Source organism: Pseudorasbora parva, chromosome 22 (genome assembly GCF_024679245.1).
Source record: "Pseudorasbora parva isolate DD20220531a chromosome 22, ASM2467924v1, whole genome shotgun sequence".
In the NCBI taxonomy this organism is placed as follows: Eukaryota; Metazoa; Chordata; class Actinopteri; order Cypriniformes; family Gobionidae; genus Pseudorasbora; species Pseudorasbora parva.
Window position 1 is genome coordinate 17,942,487 of NC_090193.1, and position 22,110 is coordinate 17,964,596.

The 22,110-nt window shown below is 38.0% G+C and overlaps 1 protein-coding gene across 5 annotated transcripts in view; it reads left to right on the plus strand.

Annotated features, from left to right (window-relative positions):
* The window catches only part of slc4a10a (solute carrier family 4 member 10a), a 67,082-nt gene extending 45,008 nt beyond the window's left edge, over positions 1–22,074 (plus strand). For 3 of the 5 annotated variants that reach the window (XM_067431173.1, XM_067431169.1, XM_067431170.1), the window contains 19 exons: positions 293–381; positions 950–1,107; positions 1,229–1,316; positions 1,421–1,567; positions 4,137–4,237; positions 4,347–4,521; positions 4,606–4,739; positions 8,033–8,278; positions 8,408–8,513; positions 9,595–9,756; positions 11,363–11,476; positions 11,569–11,730; positions 11,826–12,077; positions 12,173–12,241; positions 12,983–13,156; positions 13,244–13,366; positions 13,499–13,563; positions 14,516–14,626; positions 20,515–22,074. In XM_067431173.1, the coding sequence (XP_067287274.1) occupies positions 293–381; positions 950–1,107; positions 1,229–1,316; positions 1,421–1,567; positions 4,137–4,237; positions 4,347–4,521; positions 4,606–4,739; positions 8,033–8,278; positions 8,408–8,513; positions 9,595–9,756; positions 11,363–11,476; positions 11,569–11,730; positions 11,826–12,077; positions 12,173–12,241; positions 12,983–13,156; positions 13,244–13,366; positions 13,499–13,563; positions 14,516–14,626; positions 20,515–20,596 (2,558 nt within the window). In that variant the 3' untranslated portion in view covers positions 20,597–22,074. Of the gene's footprint in view, positions 1–292; positions 382–949; positions 1,108–1,228; positions 1,317–1,420; positions 1,568–4,136; positions 4,238–4,346; positions 4,522–4,605; positions 4,740–8,032; positions 8,279–8,407; positions 8,514–9,594; positions 9,757–11,362; positions 11,477–11,568; positions 11,731–11,825; positions 12,078–12,172; positions 12,242–12,982; positions 13,157–13,243; positions 13,367–13,498; positions 13,564–14,515; positions 14,627–15,920; positions 15,958–20,514 lie in introns of all 5 variants that reach the window. The other 2 variants (XM_067431172.1, XM_067431171.1) reach the window with 2 other exon arrangements.
* The last annotated feature ends 36 nt before the right edge of the window (positions 22,075–22,110 follow it).

Sequence of the window (22,110 nt, forward strand, 5' to 3'; positions counted from 1 at the left end):
GTATTAGAGTACATCAGGCACTTGCAGTAGACTTTAAGATATCCATCCTCATCTAATTGTTTCTTCACTGCTTCTAGATTAAGATTGATTTAGATTTAGACAATGCTAGAAGGTTTGTAACTGATTTTCTTAACCTGTTTCTTACAACTATTTTTAACCAGGTAAGTGTGCATACGTCTTTATCTCTCTATGACCTTAACATTACTGTCCTTCTTCTAAACAATCAGATCTGTTTATATGATAGTCTGCTATATATTTCCTCTGTTTTGTATGTTTGCTGCACTGCTTCCAGGTCAGATGGTGTCCCCTCAGGCTCAGCCCACCACTACAGAGGGACGTGGGGATGGCAGTCGTGAGAACAGTGCTGTTGACTTCAGCAAAGTAAGAATCAAATTTCAGACAGTTTTATAAGATTTACTAACAGCTTACGCCAGCACAAACCCCTCTTTTGCCATTAAAAACAACTGTCAGGATTTACTTAATAAATCCTGAAAAGGTGTGGACAGTTATTTTTGCGGCTGAACTCATTGCATATGCATTTGTGGGAGTTTCCCTTTCAGATGCAAAATTTATGGGAGGGGAGTATTTAAATTACTAAGGTTTGCCCTTGTCAATTTACTGGTGTTTGCGCCATTATTTACCGTCTCAAAAAAGACACTAACTGGTAGTTTGCGTTGGTCATTATGAAAATTATCCGGCTGCTTCTTTGTTCTTTAATTTGCGTCTCATCAGTAGATGATGTGCAGAGCCTTCCACTCCCATCTGCGCTGAATCTGTCCCTTGGAGTGCATAGGATACTTCTTTCAAAAACATCCAACTTTTGATTTTGGGGCAAAATCTGTGCTTTATAAGCATGCTTTAGCAACAATTTTAATACCATGATAGTGTCAGTGTTGATAGTTGTAGAAAAAATGTGTATTACTGAAGAAGCATGTTTTTGTGTCTGCAGATAGATCTTCACTTCATGAAGAAAATCCCACCGGGGGCTGAGGCATCCAACATCCTGGTGGGTGAGCTAGAGTTTCTGGAGAAGCCTGTGGTGGCCTTCATCCGCCTTTCTCCCGCTGTGCTGCTCAACGGCCTGGCAGAGGTTCCCATCACCACCAGGTGAGAGCAGAGTGATCTGTGCAAAGAACTCATGAAATGTGTTAATGTCTCAGTCATTTAAGTTAATTTTGCACATCGGTGTGCCTCCGAGTTCACTTCTAAGCCCTTTGTCGTTGTGCAGGTTTCTCTTCATTCTGCTGGGGCCGATGGGAAAAGGGCCTCAGTATCACGAGATTGGCCGTTCCATCGCCACGCTCATGACAGACGAGGTTAGTGCTATGGTCAACAGCATGTTTAATTCTATTTGTGATGATATACTATAGGCATCTGGATGCTAATGTGTGCTAATCACACCTGAACGTCTCTTTTTCAGGTGTTCCATGATGTGGCTTATAAAGCAAAAGATCGTTCTGACCTTGTGGCAGGAATTGATGAGTTTTTGGACCAGGTGACTGTTCTGCCTCCAGGCGAGTGGGATCCCACCATCAGAATAGAGCCGCCCAAAAACGTGCCATCACAGGTAACCCAGTTCTCAAACTCCATGCGCTAATTCATCACAGATCAAAATGGTAACTAAGGTTGCTTTCACACTAGCACTTTTGGTGCGCAATCGGGTTGGATTGACGTCAGAGTTCGGTTCGTTTGGAAGATGAGAATGCGGTCTTCTGAACTCGGGTGCGCACCCACGAACAGTACCCGAGTCGGCTTTAAAAGGTGGTTGGGGGTTCGGTTCATGTGAACTCTGGTACGGTTCGCTGCTGATGTGAATGCAACCGTACTAAATCGCAGAAGTGAATCGCTATTAATGACATATGATTTGTGTTTCCTTCATTTATCTGATGAGCGTCACTGACGTACTGCAAGCAGAGAGCTGTAGATCTAATTTCTGTTTGTCTTCGCCGTTCTTTAGAGCCTTTGCCGTACATTCACGGCAGATAGACACAAGTGTCATTACGTACTGAAGCTCTGGTAACAAAACTAACGGTTCAAAAACAAAAATATAAAAGTGATGGGAGCAACGCTATGCATTCCCCCATGCATTGCTTTGATTACGCAGACGAACCCCGGTTCGGACACAAATAATATAATATGAACACAATCCAGTGGGGGCAGGGGGAGGGGCGAGCAATCAAACTCGGGTTCGGTCCAGGCAATCGAACCAAAGTGTGAAAGCACCCTTAGTCACCTCAGTTCAGCGTCAGTGCGGCGCATCCGTGAACCGATCATTCTTCTCATCTTTACTAATTGCTAAAGTACAAAAAAACAAACTTTTCCCGTCGTTAAACTATAAAAAGTGGATTCGGACACACCTGTAGTGCACTTGCAGCATGCGCTTCAGACTATGCAAATTAGATAGTTAAAATAGGGTCCAAAATGTCAAATAACCTTACATTTACCTCAGGAAAGTCATTAAATGTCCAAAACTCATTAGTCAGCTACTGTAGTTAGCCATAGAAGTTAGTCAACTGTAGAAAGGAGCGTTTTGCTAAATATATTCACTATTTTGCCTATTCATTATATTTTAACTTAACCTGTCATCAGAATTATTTATTGTATGTTTGAATAAATCTGTCAGGAAAAAAAGTTTTATTAAAGCAACTATTTAAAGGGGGTGTGAAATTCTGTTTCATGCATACTGAGCTTTTTACACTGTTAAAGACTTGGATTCCCATCCTAAACATAGACAATGTTTGAAAAACTAATGTTGGACGTTTGATGGAGTATTTCTGTGTCAAAAATACTCCTTCCGGTTTCTCACAAGTTTCGGAGAGTTTTTTTCGAGTATGGGTCTACTTGACGTTAATAGATCGGAAGGTCTTTGTATGGGCCGTACGGGCTCTTCTCCCGGTAGGGTGCGCGCGCGTGTGACTAGAGCGAGAGAGGCAATGCACGCCCGTAAACACTCCACTTTATTCGCACCGCTCCACTTTATTCCTATGGGTGACATCAAGCGACTTCAACGCTTCAGCACAGCATTCCGGGAAGGCAGCGCTGCATTTGACCCGATTTGAACGCAGAAATGACAGGAAGCTTCACAACATCGCTTCAGTCGCGACGCAAAAGTGGATCTCCACTGTTCACTGCTGTCAGGACTTCACCAAATCATACCAAAGAAGTGTGTTTTTGACAGAGCGGTCCCAGCGATAAAGGTTCGGTCCTGCTTTGGAAGCAGCTGGTGAGTAAAACTGCTTCAAATGTCTGTGCTGTTGGCTATCGTCACATGAGTAAACATCAGTAAACGACATGATCGCGTGCTTCGTCATTCAAATGCGCTAACGGACTCTATTGTTGTTCTATGTATAACGTTACACTAGTCTGACGTGCAAAACCATTTTGCTTGCTACTGCTAAGGTTTAATCACATACAATAGTCCATAAACCGAATCATGTCCTCATAAACTGCGAGTAAAGACACACAAATGTTGACAGGCCACTAAATACAGTACATACCACAGAGACGGACGTCCTGCTGTTGCCGTTTCTCCTGTTCAATTTATTTCAGCCTCCGAATGATTCTGGATCATTATCTGTGATAGCCATGAGTTCCTCCACGCTTGAGGACGTCACCGATTTGCGTGCTCGTCATTCTTTAGCTCCGCCCACACGATACGCCTCCAGGCGCTCGTTTTTTCCCGGAAAGACTCGGTACAGCCCATATTTCTTTTATAAATATAATAAAACTAAAGACTTTTCGGAGATATGAAGGATGCAATACTACTCTATAGGTACTCAAGATTGACATGAGATTGACTGAAACTGAGTGTTTCACTCACCCCCCCCCCCCCCCCCCTTTAAGTGTACATATTTCAATAAAGAACTGGAGTAGAAAACCTAATCATAACATTAAAAAGTTGATATAAAAATTGCCTTGTATGCAATTTAAATGATTATATACAACTCCGTTTTTAATCGAGTGTTGATTATTAAATAGATTTAATTACCTAATTGATTATAAAATAGATGTTGTTTTCGGTAAATTCAAACTTTCATTTCGGTTTCTGAATTTTTTTTACTTAACTGGATTAATTCATATTCTTATCTCCAGTATGAGATCAGTGGTAATGTTGGTTTTATGTCTTAATCTGGCAGGAGAAGCGGAAGGTTCCTCCTCTGGCCAATGGAGGGGCTGATCTGGGGGAGGCTGAGGAACACGGAGGTCACGGAGGACCAGAGCTACAGCGCACAGGGATGTGAGTCATATGTGAATATGTAATTTCTTTTTGTGTTCGTAAAGTCTGTCAAACCTCATGTCTGAGACAGACCCGGATCTCAGATGATGCCTTTTAATTGTATCTACAGGATATTTGGTGGCTTAATTATGGACATCAAGCGCAAGGCTCCTCACTACCTGTCCGATTACACAGATGCCATAAGTTTGCAGTGTCTCGCCTCTTTCCTCTTCCTATACTGCGCCTGCATGTCTCCTGTGATCACCTTCGGAGGTCTGCTGGGTGAAGCTACAGAAGGACGCATAGTAAGAACATAATTTATACTGGCAAACACATTTATATTGAATAATTATGCTGTGACTGATATGTTCTTTCCATTTCTCTCTTAGAGCGCGATAGAGTCTCTGTTTGGAGCCTCTATGACGGGTATAGCGTACTCATTGTTTGCTGGGCAGCCCCTCACTATCCTGGGCAGCACAGGACCTGTCTTGGTCTTTGAGAAAATCCTCTTCAAATTCTGCAAGTGAGGCCCCTTTGATTTATTTGCAATAAGCATTTTAAAGTATTTCAAAGTCTGATTAAGAGGGGAATTCTCTAAGAATGAATTGGGCTGATCTATCTATCTATCTATCCATCCATCCATCCATCCATCCATCCATCCATCCATCCATCCATCCATCCATCCATCCATCCATCCACCCACACACCCACCAACCCATCCATCCATCCATCCATCCATCCATCCATCCATCCATCCATCCATCCATCCATCCATCCATCTATCCATCCATATATACTTTCGCCTTGCGAAAGTATTCGGCCCCCTTGAACTTTGCAACCTTTGGTCACATTTCAGGCTTCAAACATAAAGATAAAACTGTAATTTTTTGTGAAGAATCAACAACAAGTGGGACACAATCATGAAGTGGAACGAAATGTATTGAATATTTCAAAAATAATTAACAAATCAAAAACTGAAAACTTGGGCATGCAAAATTATTCGGCCCCCTTAAGTTAATACTTTGTAGCGCCACCTTTTGCTGCGATTACAGCTGTAAGGAGCTTGGGGTATGTCTCTATCGGTTTTGCACATCGAGAGACTGAAATTTTTGCAGAACAGCTCGAGCTCAGTGAGGTTGGAAGGAGAGCGTTTATTTTTGAACCATTCCATTGTAGATTTTGCTTTATGTTTTGGATCATTGTCTTGTTGGAAGACAAATCTCCGTCCCAGTCTCAGGTCTTTTGCAGACTCCATCAGGTTTTCTTCCATAATGGTCCTGTATTTGGCTCCATCCATCTTCCCATAAATTTTAACCATCTTCCCTGTCCCCGCTGAAGAAAAGCAGGCCCAAACCATGATGCTGCCACCACCATGTTTGACAGTGGGGATGGTGTGTTCAGGGTGATGAGCTGTGTTGCTTTTACGCCAAACATAAAGTTTTGCATTGTTGCCAGAAAGTTCAATTTTGGTTTCATCTGACAAGAGCACTTCTTCCACATGTTTGGTGTGTCTCCCAGATGGCTTGTGGCAAACTTTAAACGACACTTTTTTGTGGATATCTTTAAGAAAGGCTTTCTTCTTGCCACTCTTCCATAAAGGCCAGATTTGTGCAGTATACGACTGATTGTTGTCCTATGGACAGAGTCTCCCACCTCAGCTGTAGATCTCTGCAGTTCATCCAGAGTGATCATGGGCCTCTTGGCTGCATCTCTGATCAGTCTTCTATTGTATGAGCTAAAAGTTTAGAGGGACGGCCAGGTCTTGGTAGATTTGCAGTGGTCTGATACTCCTTCCATTTCAATATTATTAATAAAAGAGCTTGCACAGTGCTCCTTGGGATGTTTAAAGCTTGGGAAATCTTTTTGTATCCAAATCCGGTTTTAAACTTCTCCACAACAGTATCTCAGACCTGCCTGGTGTGTTCCCTGTTCTTCATGATGCTCTTTGCGCTTTAAACGGACCTCTGAGACTATCACAGTGCAGGTGCATTTATACGCAGACTTGATTACACACAGGTGGATTCTATTTATCATCATTAGTCATTTAGGTCAACATTGGATCATTCAGAGATCCTCACTGAATTTCTGGAGAGAGTTTGCTGCACTGAAAGTAAAGGGGCCGAATAATTTTGCACACCCAATTTTTCAGTTTTTGATTTTTAAGTTTTTGAAAGTTTGTTGTTGTTGTTGATTCTTCACAAAACAATACAGTTTTATATCTTTATGTTTGACACCTGAAATGTGGCAAAAGGTCGCAAAGTTCAAGGAGGCCGAATACTTTCTCAAGGCACTGTGTATATATATATATGTATATATATATATATATATATACATATATATATATATATATATATATATATATATATATATATATATATATATATATATATATATATATATATATATATATATATATATATATATATATATATTTATTTTTTCTGGGATATCTGCTTTTACATGCACATGAAATTTAATGAAATCCTATTCTTAATCCAGATTAATATGGAGTTGGCCCACCCTTTGTAGCTATTACAGCTCCAACTCTTCTGGGAAGGCTTTCCTCAAGGTTTAGGAGTGTGTTTATGGGAATTTTTGACAATTCTTCTAGAAGCGCATTTGTGAGGTCAGGCACAGATGTTGGACGAGAAGGCCTGGCTCACAGTCTCTGCTCTAATTCATCCCAAAGGTGTTCTATCGGGTTGAGGTCAGGACTCTGCAGGCCAGTCAAGTTCCTCCTCACCAAACTGGCTCATCCATGTCTTTATACACCTTGCTTTGTGCACTGGTGTGCAGTCATGTTGGAACTGGAAGGGGCCATCCCCAAAGTGTTCCCACTAAGTTGGGACCATGAAATTGTCCAAAATGTCTTGGTATGCTGAAGCATTAAGAGTTCCTTTTACTGGAACTAAGGGGCCAAGCCCAATCCCTGAAAAACAATCCCACACCATAACCCCCCTCCACCAAACTTTACACTTGCACAATGCAGGCAGGCAAGTACCAACTGCCAAACCCAGACTTGTCCATCAGATTGCCAGACAGAGAAGCATGATTAGTCTCTCCAGAAAGCACGTCCAGGGCGGTGTGGTTTACAATGCATCCAACACTTTGCATTGCACTTGGTGATGTAAGGCTTGGATGCAGCTGCTCAGCAATGGAAACCCATTCCATGAAGAGCTCTACACACTGTTCTTGAGCTAATCTGAAGGCCACACTAAGTTTGGAGCTCTCTAGATATTGATTCTGCAGAAAGTTGGCAACTTCTGTGCACTGTGCACCTCAGCATGCGCTGAACCCGCTTTGTGATTTTATGTGGCCCACCACTTCATGGCTGAGTTGCTGTTGTTCCCAATTGCTTCCACTTTGTGAAATTTCACGAATGGACTTATTGCACAGGTGGCAACCTATCATCGCACTGTGCTTAATTCACTGAGCTCCTGAGAGCGACCCATTCTTTCACAAAAGTTTGTAGAAACAGTCTGCACGTCTTGGTGATTGAATTTATACACCTTTGAAATGATTGGTACTTTTGGCCAAATATAGTGTGTATACAAAGTACTTTCCCACAAATCAAAATGTATTCATTTATAATTAAACAAAATAATAGATACAAAAGAAAAAAAAAGAAAAAAATACATATTCACGAATTGTGGGTGATTAGTGACTATGATTTAAAATATTTATATTATTTATTATTTCATTAGCTAAAATATCACATGGAGTTGCCGTAATTATTGAGTTGATTTAAAAGAGTCATTTTAATTGTAGGACACAAATTCAAATCAATTAAATTTTTATCTGTTTTTTTCTCCTCAGAGAATATGGTTTGTCCTACCTCTCCTTACGTGTGTGTATCGGTCTGTGGACGGCCTTTTTCTGTCTTTTGCTGGTTGCCACAGACGCCAGCTCACTGGTGTGTTACATTACACGATTCACAGAGGAAGCCTTCGCTTCCCTCATCTGCATCATCTTCATCTATGAGGCTCTGGAGAAACTCATTCATCTGGGAGAGACATACCCTTTTAACATGCACAACAACCTCAACCAGCTCACTCAGTACTCGTGAGTAATGACACACACACATATTCTTCCTCAAGGTTACAGCTTTAATTCTGCTGTATGTGTTGATAATTATGTTTTAAGTTATGTGAATGTGAAATAGTGTGATGCATTTGTGTGTGTGTTTTGCAGGTGTGTGTGTTCAATGCCTAAAGAACCCAGTAATGCCACACTGAATTACTGGGTGGAAAAAAACATCACTGCATCTGAGATCGACTGGTTAGGCCTAGATGTCAAGGTAACTGTGACTATTGCTTCATTTAAGTCCTCCTGAAACGTTTGTATTTATGCATTAGGAAGTCGTAATTAAAATGTCAGGTATGTTCAAGTGACTCTGGTCAGAATACACAATAGTTTTTTTTTTTTTTTTACTCTACTTCTTCAAAATTATTATTTAATAATTAAAATTGGGTATATATTCAGGTGTGTTTTTTATACAATTTATGAAGGTGCTGTAAATTGAATCCTAATATGCACAATAAACTGTACAATACTATTGTACATGATTTAAATGCACCATATGGCTATGTTATAAATGGAATACTAACATGCTTAATGCAGATTTGACATTAAAAATATGATGTACAACTATATACATTATGCAATGTGCATTATGCATTATGCATTATGCAATGATACCATGAAAAAAAAATTATCCAATTTTGTGAGAAAAAAAACTGGATTAAAAATCATTGCAGTTCAATCAGATTACAAAAAAGAACAGAAAGTAGTATGCTAAATTGTCACATGACCGCCTTCATTGCATGTCATCTTGGAAATTAATATGGTTATTTTATAGTTCTAATTAAAAACTAAAGTCAGTTTTTGCCAGTCTGATCAAAGAATGAGTCAAGACAGTGTTAATAAACAGTACTTCATTTATTACTCTCAAAATGGAAGGTCATCGAGTGCATTGCATTGTGGGATAATGTGTTCCACATACTGTGCTATAGTTGTGTATTTCACATTTTTCCAAATAATAGATCCTCTATGGTATACACACACACACACACTATATACTACCTTAACATTCCCACAGACATCTGCGACGCATTTCCTTGGCTCAAATAGAGGTTAATACATTTCATTGACTCAGGCTTTAATAAAATCAAATCCTCTGCTGTGTCACCTTATTTCCCCTCAGTTTTTTAAACACACACACACACACACACACACGCAATCTAATCCAGCGTAAACAAATCCTTGTGATATTTCCACAATTACACCCGACTGTATATGATTTTTTTTCTTGCTGTTATGTATATCTGTGTTCTTCATCAGAAGCAGATATGATTATTGTGTCTTATGTTGTGTTTCAGGGCTGTGTGGAGAACAGGGGTGAGTTTCTGGGCAGTGCCTGCGGCCATCACGGTCCATACATACCTGATGTCCTCTTCTGGTCTGTCATTCTCTTCTTCTCTACGGTTGCTATGTCCTCCTTCCTCAAGGAGTTTAAAACAAGCCGTTACTTCCCCACCAAGGCAAGAAGCTTGTGTGTGTGTGTTTCATTATAGAATAGTACAGACAACTATTAAAGTATGTGTGTGAAATTATGTGGATTCATCTCCCCACTGTGCTGCAATATTTGTGGGCTAAATATAACCTACAGCTGTTCTATAACAGGGAGTCTGTGAAAAATATAAAATATATACATTTTTTATAATTTAAAAATATAATTATAACATAACATATAACATAACATAACATAACATAACATAACATAACATAACATAACATAACATAACATAACATAACATAACATAACATAACATAACATAACATAACATAACATAACATAACAAGGTAGGGCATAATAATAATATTACTTTCCCTGGTTACTACAAACCCGATTCCAAAAAAGTTGGGACACTACAAATTGTAAATAAAAACAGAATGCAATGATGTGGTTTCACATTTCTATATTTTATTCACAATACAACATAGAGATAATTTTAAGGGGAAAATAAGTTGATTTTAAATTTCATGGCATCAACACATCTTAGTGGAAGAGAAGGCCATGTTTAGCACTGTGTGGCATCCCAACAGTTTGCTAATGTCTGGGGACTGAGGAGACAAGTTGCTCAAGTTTAGGAATAGGAATGTTGCCCCGTTCTTGTCTAATTTAGGCTTCTAGTTGCTCAACTTTCATAGGTCTTCTTTGTCGCATCTTCCTCTTTATGATGCGCCAAATGTTTTCTATGGGAGAAAGATCTGGACTGTAGGCTGGCCATTTCAGTACCCGGATAAACTCATTTCATCATCAGCTAAATGTGCTGGTGCTTGTTGGCCTCTTTTTCGTTCTGCCAACATGTTTGGTTGGTTCTACCTGCTTGAACCCTGTTGCAGAATTTACTATGTTATTTAATAAAGCAGCACACTTTATTAAATAACAGAATTTGTAAAAAAAAAAATAAAATAAATTGGCTTGTCATCAGTTTGAGCCAGTTGCAATCTTCATTTTTTCTGTAACTTGGATTCACAGGCTGCAACATTGATTCAATTACCAATTATTTGGGGTGCAAAAAAAAAGTAATGTAACTAGTGTAAATAATAACTGTTGGATGGGAGTAAGTAATATTACTATAAATAATGCTATTATTTTTGAAAGGAGTAGCTAGTTATGAGTAATATATAAAAATTGGAGTAACGTGCCCAACACTGTATACAGTATAATAATCATGGGCAAACAATTAATTGTGATTAATTGAATTGAAAATAAAAGTTTGTGTTTACATAAGATATATATTGTGTATAATTAATAATAATATACTGTGTATAATTATTATCCATATATAAATACACACACATGTATGTATATATTTAAGAAAAACATGCTATATTTATATATAAGATAAATTATATATATTAAATATATACAGTATATACATGCAAATATTTATATATAATATAATATAATATAATATAATATAATATAATATAATATAATATAATATAATATAATATAATATAATATAATATAATATAATATAATATAATATATTACCTGTACCTGGCTAACATAGACAAGGCTCATAGTTTCATGTTCAGTTTCTAGCGCTTATTCCAACTCTGTGTGTTTCTCAACAGGTGAGGCAAGTTATCAGCGATTTCGCTGTTTTCATCACCATCTTGACCATGGTTCTGACTGACTACGCTCTGGGGGTCCCCTCCACAAAACTACAGGTTCCTAATGAGTTTAAAGTGAGTCGTTAAGAGGAGCATTAATACTGTGTCCTTTTCATTTGTAGATTTTCAGAATATGAATCTGTAACTGATCACATGATCTCTTACAGCCGACCAGAGATGACCGTGGCTGGTTCATCAACCCGCTGGGACCAAACCCGTGGTGGACCACTATCGTGAGCTTCATCCCAGCTCTGTTGTGCACCATCCTCATCTTCATGGATCAACAAATCACTGCCGTTATTATTAACAGGAAGGAACACAAGCTGAAGGTTTGTCACTACTTCACATTATGCTCCTTTTGGTTAACAAATGTACTCTTGATGAGATGTCATATGTCTTTCGTTGTTTTTGTGTGCATCCACAGAAAGGCTGTGGGTATCATCTGGACCTGTTCGTGGTGGGTGTGATGCTGGGCGTGTGCTCTATCATGGGCCTCCCGTGGTTCGTGGCTGCGACGGTGCTGTCAATCAGCCACGTGAACAGCCTGAAATTGGAGTCTGAATGCTCCGCACCCGGTGAACAGCCCAAGTTCTTGGGCATCCGAGAGCAGCGTTTCACGGGCCTCATGATATTCGTCCTCATGGGCAGCTCAGTATTTATGACCTCCATACTGAAGGTCAGTGATTTTCTTTGGTGATGATAGTTACAATATTGCATTGCTTTTGTGGGATTTTATCCGTTTAATGGTTATTATTGTGCTTTTTTCCTCAGCATATCCCGATGCCTGTGTTATACGGCGTTTTCCTCTATATGGGAGCGTCGTCTCTCAGGGGCATACAGGTACTGCAAGTACTAAAGTCATATGTTGTGCCTAATAATATTTGTTAATTCCGACATTTGCAGGTGTAGCTTTTGTGTCCCAGTGTTTAATATTATTCATATATAAGTCTTAAGCTCACCAAATCTGCATATTTGATCATAAATACAGTAAAAACAGTAAGATTGTGAAAGATGTTCACACACAACAAAAGAGCTATTTTAATACATTTTAAAATTAAAATTTTCATGCTATTGTGAAGGCTGAATTAGAGTCAGAGTGTTATTTTAGTATTATTTATATACTATTATAATATTTATTCATATTTTAAATTAGCTTTTATTTTTAGATTTTCAGTGTTCACGTTTTAAGTCATTTTTAATTTAGCTTTAATAAAAACTTTTTTAAAATGTATTTTATTCTAGTATTTCTGTTTATTTTATGTTTTAGTTTTAGGCACTTTAGTACAAGAAGTTAATGTTTTTTTTATTTTTTTAAGTCAAATTTTTTTATCTAATGTTTATATTTTATTTAAAATTAATTTCAATATATATATATATATATATATATATATATATATATATATATATATATATATATATATATATATATATATATATATATATATATATATATATATATATATATATATATATGTATTGTTTTAGGTTTAGCTTTAGTTTACAACACTGAATTGTGTCCAAATACTTTTCAGGATCATATTGTGCAGTTCTGACCATGTTGGGTGTGTTTGTGCCATTCAGTTCTTTGATCGTCTGAAGCTGTTCGGGATGCCCACAAAACACCAGCCCGATTTTATCTACCTGAGACACGTCCCGCTGAGAAAAGTTCACCTGTTTACCATCATCCAGCTCAGCTGCCTGGTGCTTCTTTGGGTCATCAAAACCTCCAGAGCCGCCATAGTCTTTCCTATGATGGTAAGACGTGTGTGTGTGTGTGTGTATATTTCTGTGTGTGTGCACGATCATCAAGATCTTACAAGATGCATGTGTGTTTTCTTGCAGGTCTTAGCCCTTGTGTTCATCCGTAAGCTGTTGGATTTTTTCTTCTCTAAGCGAGATCTCAGCTGGCTTGATGACCTTATGCCCGAGAGCAAGAAGAAGAAAATGGAAGATGCACAGCAAGAGGTACCACCACCCTCCATCACGCACCGCTATTGGTTGCAGCCTGTGACGACGCTATTGGCCGGCAATGACCAATCACTGAAGACAATGTTTTAAAAAGACAGCTCACCCATATGTTCTTGCTCTGACTTTCAGGAGAATCAGTGTGTCTTGATGGAGGATGAAGGAATTGTGCAAGTGCCCCTAGAGGGGCATTATAAGTAAGTAGGACAAATTCTTTGTTTATTCAATTGGTAACCTTCTGTTGTTACCATTTCTACATAATCTAACGATTCAATCTAGTTTTTGTAATGTATTTATATTGATTCAGTGATTTAAAAAAATATGTTTTTGACTTGAATAATTTACCAATTAATTTAGCATAATTTTGTAGTTTAAAAAAAGAAACGAAATTATACATTATTGTTCAGAATTCAGTAAGAATTGTGGGAGTCTGTAAGTTTTAAAAAAAATATATAAATTATATAATATATGTAACCCTGGACCACAAAACCAGTCATAAGTAGCACAGGTATATTTGTGGCAATAGCCAACAATACATTGTAGCCTATAGGTCAAAATTATTTAAATAATGTATGCCAAAAATCATTAAGATATTAAATAAAGATAATGGTACATGAAAATATTTTGTAAATTTCCTTCCGTAAATATATATATAAAAAATATTATTAATAGTAATATGCATTGCTAAGGACTTAATTTGGACAACTTTAAAGGCGATTTTCTCAATATTTAGATTTGTTTGCACCCTCAGATTGCAGATTTTCAGAATAGTTGTATCTCGGACAAATGTTGTCATATCCTAACAAACCACATCAGTGGCAAGCTTATTTATTCAGCTTTTAGATGATAAGCAATATTACTGTTTTTACTATATTTTTGATCAAATAAATGCAGCTTTGGGGAGTCAAAAGCAATAAAAAATCTTAATGACATAACTTTTTTTAGTTTTTATGAAAAACAAATTTCAGTGTAATATACAAAGCATAGTCAAAAATATTTTATTTCAATTTTATTTTTATTTTCAATTTTATTTCACATATTTCATATAAAAACATACAGCCTGCAGTCAGTAATTTCTGTAAAAATGTTTAGATTGCCTCCTCTTTTCTTGAAGGACAAACTTTAAAAATTTGATTTTTTTGTATTAAGGGACGATCCATCCACGGTCAACATTTCAGATGAAATGACAAAGACGTCTTTTGGAAATGTTTGGAAAGGCCTCAACACTGACAGCGCCAACAAAGATCAAAGCTCGAAAAGGTTTGCTTTTAATAAAACAATCTCTCGCATCCATAACAATATTCAAACGTCACTTTAATCTCACTACAAACATTGCACTAGGATAGATGAAAAAAGAACACATTTTCAGATTCTTGATTCAGCAGTGGCATGTTTTTATTCCCCCCTTTTCGAACATTAAACTGAAATACTTTTTAAAGGGGTCATGAACTGGAGTTTTTTTTTTGAGGTCATCATAGGCATTTCTGTAATTTTGTTGCTTGAGTAATCCTTTGGTTGCATCTCTCTTGTATTTACCACTGCAGTGCATGATGTGTGGATCTGTGGGCGGGGCAATGATGTTGAAGTATGCGTTGCCGTTGATCTTCTTTTGCAGAGGCGATCTTTTGTTACACCATACTGACAAAATCCGAAACGAGTTGTTTTGTGAGCTTGGTTTCAATAAAAGCTGTTTTTAAACTGATGAGGAAGTTGTGAGTTCTGAAACTTCCATGATATTGTTATGGTACAGTGACCTCTTATATTAGCCTGACAAGCCAGACCCACATCAAGATGTTTGGTCTGGAAACTCACCATTGACAGGGCTCAATCTGAGGGGCGGGATAAACGGTTGTCTTTCAAACTCCCTCTGCACGCGATAGGATAGCGCTACAACCAACCAAAGCAACGAAGGTGAAGCAGAGCAAGTTGACAAATTAAACTTTCGCCGTATCCGGTCAAACTCCGAACAGATCTTCCCTTTTTAAGAATGACTTCAGTGCCGTTCTTTGTTCTTTTCTCAGAGAAAAGCTTAACTCCAAGTCTTCCAGAGTCGCGGTCAAAGCTGATTTGAAAGACCGCCGTTCGCCAGTTTCTGTGTTTACTAGAAGAAGCATGCACGCGCAACTCTGCCGTCATTATGTTAAGCCCCGCCCACCGACTCTATACATGATGTGATTGGCCCGACCAGAGTTTGGCGTTTACAGCTCAGAAGTGTATTGAGAGTTGTTATAGACGACAGTCACGGCAAATTAGATTTGCTGCCGCTAGGGTGCGTCTAGATTTCTAGGCTACTCTTATATGTCAAAAGATAAAGAAACATTTGATTTCTCAATTCATGACCACTTTAAAAACTCTGTTAAAGATCAAATAAGAAACATTTTCATTCTCAGAGCAGAGTTTGGTCATGTCTGAGCCCTTTAGTAAAAATTAAAACAGCAAATTAGCAATCTAGCAATATTTAGTGAATTCCTCAAACATGCTGTTCTCATAAAAATGGAAGTGTGAATATCAGGCTCATATCATGACTGAATTTTTCATCCCTGTCACTCATAAGCTCCCTCTCCTAATGTCTCAGATGCTGATTTCCAAAGGTAAGACGCAACCCAACCCGTCTGTGCACGATCACTGTATATACACTAGTGCTGTGGGTACAATGGTTCATGTTTCCTAAATGTTCAAACCTATTCTCCTTTTCTGAAAAATGTTGTGTCTTCCTCTTTAGAGATTAATGATAATGAAATAATTCCCGGCTTTACAAAGGGCATCTTTCTAAAAACACTGGCATCATAAGGGATCCAAGCTCTTTTTTTCCTGATTTTAGCCTCTGTGTGCATGTTTGTGTGTATTTGTTGAGAATGTTAAATGCATGGAAAAGCATGATTTTGGATAGGTCAAAGGTCATGCTTTTGGCGCATGCACAATTATAGCTCACTAGGGTCAGATGTAAAATAGGGCTGTCAAAGTTAACGCATGCAGTTAACAAAATGTATTTATTGATCTTTCTTTTTTTGTTTTTTAAGTCTGGTGTTTAATTTGACATGTTTCATTCTGTCTTGTGTGAATCTGAATATTCAGTAAATTTTGTACATGCTATATTATTTATTTATATGTCAAACCCATGTGGGATGTTTAACAAAATGTCTAGAGTGATGATAGATATTCATATACTCCACTATTAAAGTTGTCAACAAAATAATTATGATTTTATTTTACCTTTAAAAAATGCAGTAACAGATTAAATATATAATATATATATATTTAAATATTTTCAAATAATAAATATTAATAATTAAATAAGTGTATGTATATGAATTATTTAACTATTAATTACAATAATTAATTATTTAAATAATTTGACAGCACTAATAAATCATAATGTTACTTTACCTTTTAATCATAAGGAGTCAGGGTTATTATTATAACTGTAACTAAAACTAAAATTAAGACCAAAAACTTACTTATTTAAGTACTTAAATAAGTTTAAGTACTTAAATTATTTAAGTACTTACTTAACTTACTTACTTAAATAAAATAAACATTAACTGAAATAAAATCAAATATAAAAACTTTAACTTATTTTATTTTAACTAGTTTCCATTGCAACATTTTTCCTTTTCATTTAATTAAAGGTGGGGTAAGTGCTATCTGGTAACCGTTGTTGATATTTCAAATCACCAAAACAAACACGCCCCTACCCCCAAAAGGGTCTCGGCCCTATTTTGATAGCGCCGCCCCACACATACGTAACCCAGGAGACGACTATGGCAGAATCTGTGTGTAACTAATCCAGGTCGAATATTCAATAAAAAAGTCACCCCTTTTCATTACTAACACACCAACCGTTCTCATGAATAACTCGATAGAACACAAGCACAATGTGCAGCTAACAACATATTACAATTATGACAAGATTAGAGTTATAGCGATCACAAAAACACAAACCGTTCTAATGAAAAACTCTATAGCACGAGCCGAAGGTCCAACTAACGAATATATTATAATTATGACCAGATTAGAGTTATAGCGATCACAAAACACAAACCGTTCTCGTGAACAACTCGATAGTACACAAGGACAATAGTGCAGCTAACAACATACCTGTATTACAATTATGACAAGATTAGAGTTATAGCGATCACAAAACACAAACTGTTCTCATGAACAACTCTATATAGAACACAAGGACGACGTATTACAATTATGACTGGATAAGGGTTATATAGATCATGAAAAGAGGAAACATATATTAGGAGTATACTATCTTACTTGTCGGACACATTTGTGAGCTGATGCTTGAAGCACACAGTGATGAGATTTAGATGCTCCATATGGTGTGGAAATAAACGGGTCTTTATCATCGCTGGAGTGAGCCACAATACGATCGCAAATGGACAAACAAGCGAACATGACACACGAGCATAGTCAAGCAAAAAGCCAGCATATATTAGGCTAGTTCTCGGCTAATGTCCATCATGTGTGACTCGTGTGTTTTAAATAATGACGCGCACAGAGCGAGAGCGAGTGCTCTTCTCACCATCATTGGTAGACACGCCCCTTACCTGATGATTGGCTACAAGTTTGTTATTCCACTCGAGTCCTTTTTCTAAAACGGTTTTGAAATAACACTTACCCCCCCTTTAAAATGTATGTACTTAACAAATTAAAGACTAAAATGGAAATAAATAAATAAATAAATAAATAAATAAATAAATACAAAAACAGCAACATTAATAAAACTTTAAATGAAATTAAAATCAAAATGGAAAATCAAAACTAATTCAAAATAAAACTATTCTCAATAGTATCTCAATAGTAGATGGCAGCATCTCAATGATCCAAAAATAACACTGGAAGGTGCTCACAAAAAATATCTCAGGTTATGAAGGTAACCAATAGTTCCTCTTCTCAGGAAACTGTAGGTTACATTTGTAACCTAAGATGTTCCCTTTCAAAGTCGAACTTAACACTGCATCTTGGATTGATGCTATGGGGAACAAATACCAACTATGGTAATGCCTGCCTCATTAGCTGTGCCTATACACAACCATAATAGGCATTGCATAAATCGACACTTACTTAGCTGGAGTCAGATATGTCAATCATACAGGATGCATCCTAGGACTCATAGAGGCTGTCAAGTGGTAGTATTCCCTCTGCCATTCCCTGAGCTTCTATGCTCTGTGACAAGGAATGTCCCGGTCTTTACAACATTCCTCCCTTCCTTGCGAGCCTAAGGCCTAGCTTTATCAAGTTTTTTTGAATGACACAGCCCATTGGGAATACTTGCCAGAGTAAACAATTTAAGCTGCAACCCTTGCTCACCACTACCTCCTGGGGGAGCCAAAAAATGTGAGTTTTCAATCGCGGGAGAGTGTTCTGACCCTGACTGGACTAGTGCAGGATCCAAAAACTTTCAGCTGAAGAAAAAGTTGCTCAATAACTATAAAGGATAGGCAATTTACTGTTACTTTTTAGCTTGTACATGGACCGGTTAGGGCTATGAAGGGGAGCGGAGGACCTTACTTCCAAACATCCGGCAGAGGTTCCACTCTACACTCAACCTTAAAGAGCAGCTACAAATGGGAGCCTGCCAGGCATTTCTTTTCAACAGCTACAATCTTTGATACCACTGCTCTTATGAAAAGGGGAATCAGGATACATAAGTAGCCCACCCCAAGGAGCCACGAGCTAACCTTATTTAAAGACCCCAGACCCCTTGAGGGAGGCAGCTCAACCCTCTTAACTCACTCCTCTAGGACCTGATATAGCCTGCACCTAATTACATTAGCACTAGCCATAGTCAATGACAGATAACAAGGAGGGATGTATAAGTATTCCTCACCTTACTCAACCCTGATTTGAATGCATGAATGATTTTGAATTATTTGAAAGGCCTGATGGACGTGCTTGCTACAACCTCCTGTAGCCCACTACAACCTCCTGTAGCCCACAACAACCTCCAGTAGCGCACAACAACCTCCTGTAGCCCAGTGAATTGCAAAGCCTATTAAGGGAAGAAAAGAAGAAGACAAGGGATGTTCTCCTCAACGATTTGATCCTGCTTATTCACTTCTTATTGATCACCCTGAGATCTTGTCTTCTGTTCTTAGTCAAAGCAGGAGGAGCTGAGTGGCCACGCTTTCCCTCTGGCCCTGCTCCAGCCCTCGGACTGTGAGGGACCAGGTCTTCCAGAGGTCTTAGGTGGAGATTTAGATTGGCACAGCATGTACTTTCTGAAAGCCACAGACTACATCCTCACCTCCCGAAACTTCCCAACCACCATGATGTGCAGAAATGGGCCAGATCTGTGGTGCGTCGCAGATCAGCGACCGCTTCAGGAGACAGTCCCTGCCCCTGATCTAAATCTTTAAACAGATCTCCTGATATGCTTGCAACACAACCATCGTGTGAAGGGAACCACCGTCATGCTGGCTAGATGGTGCTAGCAACGATCTGCTGGATCAGAAGACTCAAGAGAAAGTACATCCTGATCCAACAAATCGCTATAGCCAGTGACTGAGGAACGCAAGAGAGCCATACTTTTCTCAAATTCATCAGCCAGCTCAACCTGCGATCTCCACAACGTCAGTCTCCACTGTGCCTCGGTTACAGCGGAGTCTGAGCCGTGGGGGTGGAGACGCTTGTCCCATATCCCATGAGAATAAGTCCTAGCTTGAACGGAGCTTACTCATTGTGAACCTCTTTTACAAAGGGAGCATTAAGCATTAACCCAAACACATAATGCACAGGTTGTGTGTCCTCAGGTGTCTAAAACCTGGGACATGGAAGCACCCTTTCAGGACCGCTTGCTTGGGCGCTTCTCGATAGCAATCACCTTAAATACACGCTAACACAAAACAAACAGCTCCTGAAGACAAAAAAAGCTGATGGCATACATTGCAGACACCCTCTGATACTCACGGGGTGCACCTATGATGATCTTAAACTGTTGTGTACACCGGTCAAGCTGATTGCGTTCCCTATAGTGTCAATCCAAGATGCAATTTTGAGTTCCGCTCCGAAAGGGAACCGCTTGTATTCTTTTGCTCCAAGAACAAACTCGTCGCTCACAGCTTCTCGTCAGCTTTTCGACAATGAAATATTTATCTTTTTTGATATGAATCTTTCTGTTTTTTTTCCCCCTGCAGCTCAACAGTTGTTGTTGCCATTGGACATGAGCGAGGTGATGAAGAGAAGGAGACAGATTTGGATAGAGAGACGAGTTTGTGAGTTTATGTATTTCAAAACACTCAGTATCGTGCCACACTACAAGCACCACTATATGCTTCTGTTCTGTAGGTCTGTGTGTGCCAGTCTGTGCTAAGGCACCTTGTTATATTTACATGTTTTTTTTATGTGTGTGTGTGTGTGTGTGCGTGCGTGCGTGTGTGTGCGTGCGTGCGTGTGCGTGCGTGCGCGTGTCGCCCACAAGGAGGATTGTTGGGTTGTGTTTAACGGTCCAATTGTAGTTTTACCTATAGAAATGTAACAACAATTAAGGTTACTTTTGTTTTCAACCGGGTAGAGTGTATTTTGTATGTTTTATATTTTTTTGACAGTAGTTCCTATTGAAATTCCTTGTCTTATAGCCTGAATATGTTTATTATATAAAATCATTCTTTTTTATTATGCATAAATGATAAATATTAATTTGCAGGCATAGCTGTAATATCATAATAGTAAGAAGCAATTTCTGACGGAAGATGCAAATGTGGTTCTGTCAGCTTTTTAATGTCTGTGCGATTACATCAAAATTTTCTCCACATCATTTCATCAGATACTTGATGTTAGCATTTACTACTTGCGAACAGTGACCAATATTTTTTTAAGTACTTTTATGAAGTTTTTTCCATTTTGTGAATTTTATTGTAATATTTCCCTAAAAACACGAACGCCCGAGTGCTCTCTGCTCGTTTAAGCCTGCAACACTTTCTCTTAAACTTCTTGATATGAAACACATCCATATTCATAAATTCACTTGTTTATCTGACTGTATTTTGTTTTATCTTTTATTCTTGAAAACTATTATTACGAAGCTTTATCTCATTTTGTGTAGCACATGACCATGCAAATAATAGTAAACATATATTTTGCTAAAACGTTGCATATAATATATCTGTATAGTGCTGTTTTCACAATGTTTCTGAGTGAAATGGCATCTGTCTCCTCTACAAGACTCATTTACAAACCACGAAAAGAGACCTCATCGCTCGAACGAACGAATTACACTATTACTGCCGATAATACAAAAATCATACAAGAAATGCAATAATATTCCTTTTAATAAGAGGGGCATTACACCATGTACTAGCCGGAGACGAATCAAACTTTTATCATCAACACATGTACATGTTATTCTGTATTTTGTCAATGTGTATAATTTGAAATAACAAAGTTATTTAATGTGTGGATAGATTTAAATATGTATAGAGTGGGGGGAAATGAAGGGTTCCATGTTACTGTCAGTGTTATTACAGTGTTTCGCCATTTTTGAGGTTGGTCGATGAAACTACGACACGCACATCTATGTCATGCACATGTCGGCAGTACAATGTTCTGTTGATTTCACTGTAAAATAAGCATTTCTTCCTGAAAACAGCCACTGTTGTTTATTAAATTATTCATTTAAATGAACATGTATCGTTACAACTGTGAGAAATTTTCATCAGAATAAATGTGACTGCAAATAAACTGACACTAAAGTGTGATTTTGCGATGTTTTATCATTTATTGTTGAGTTGACA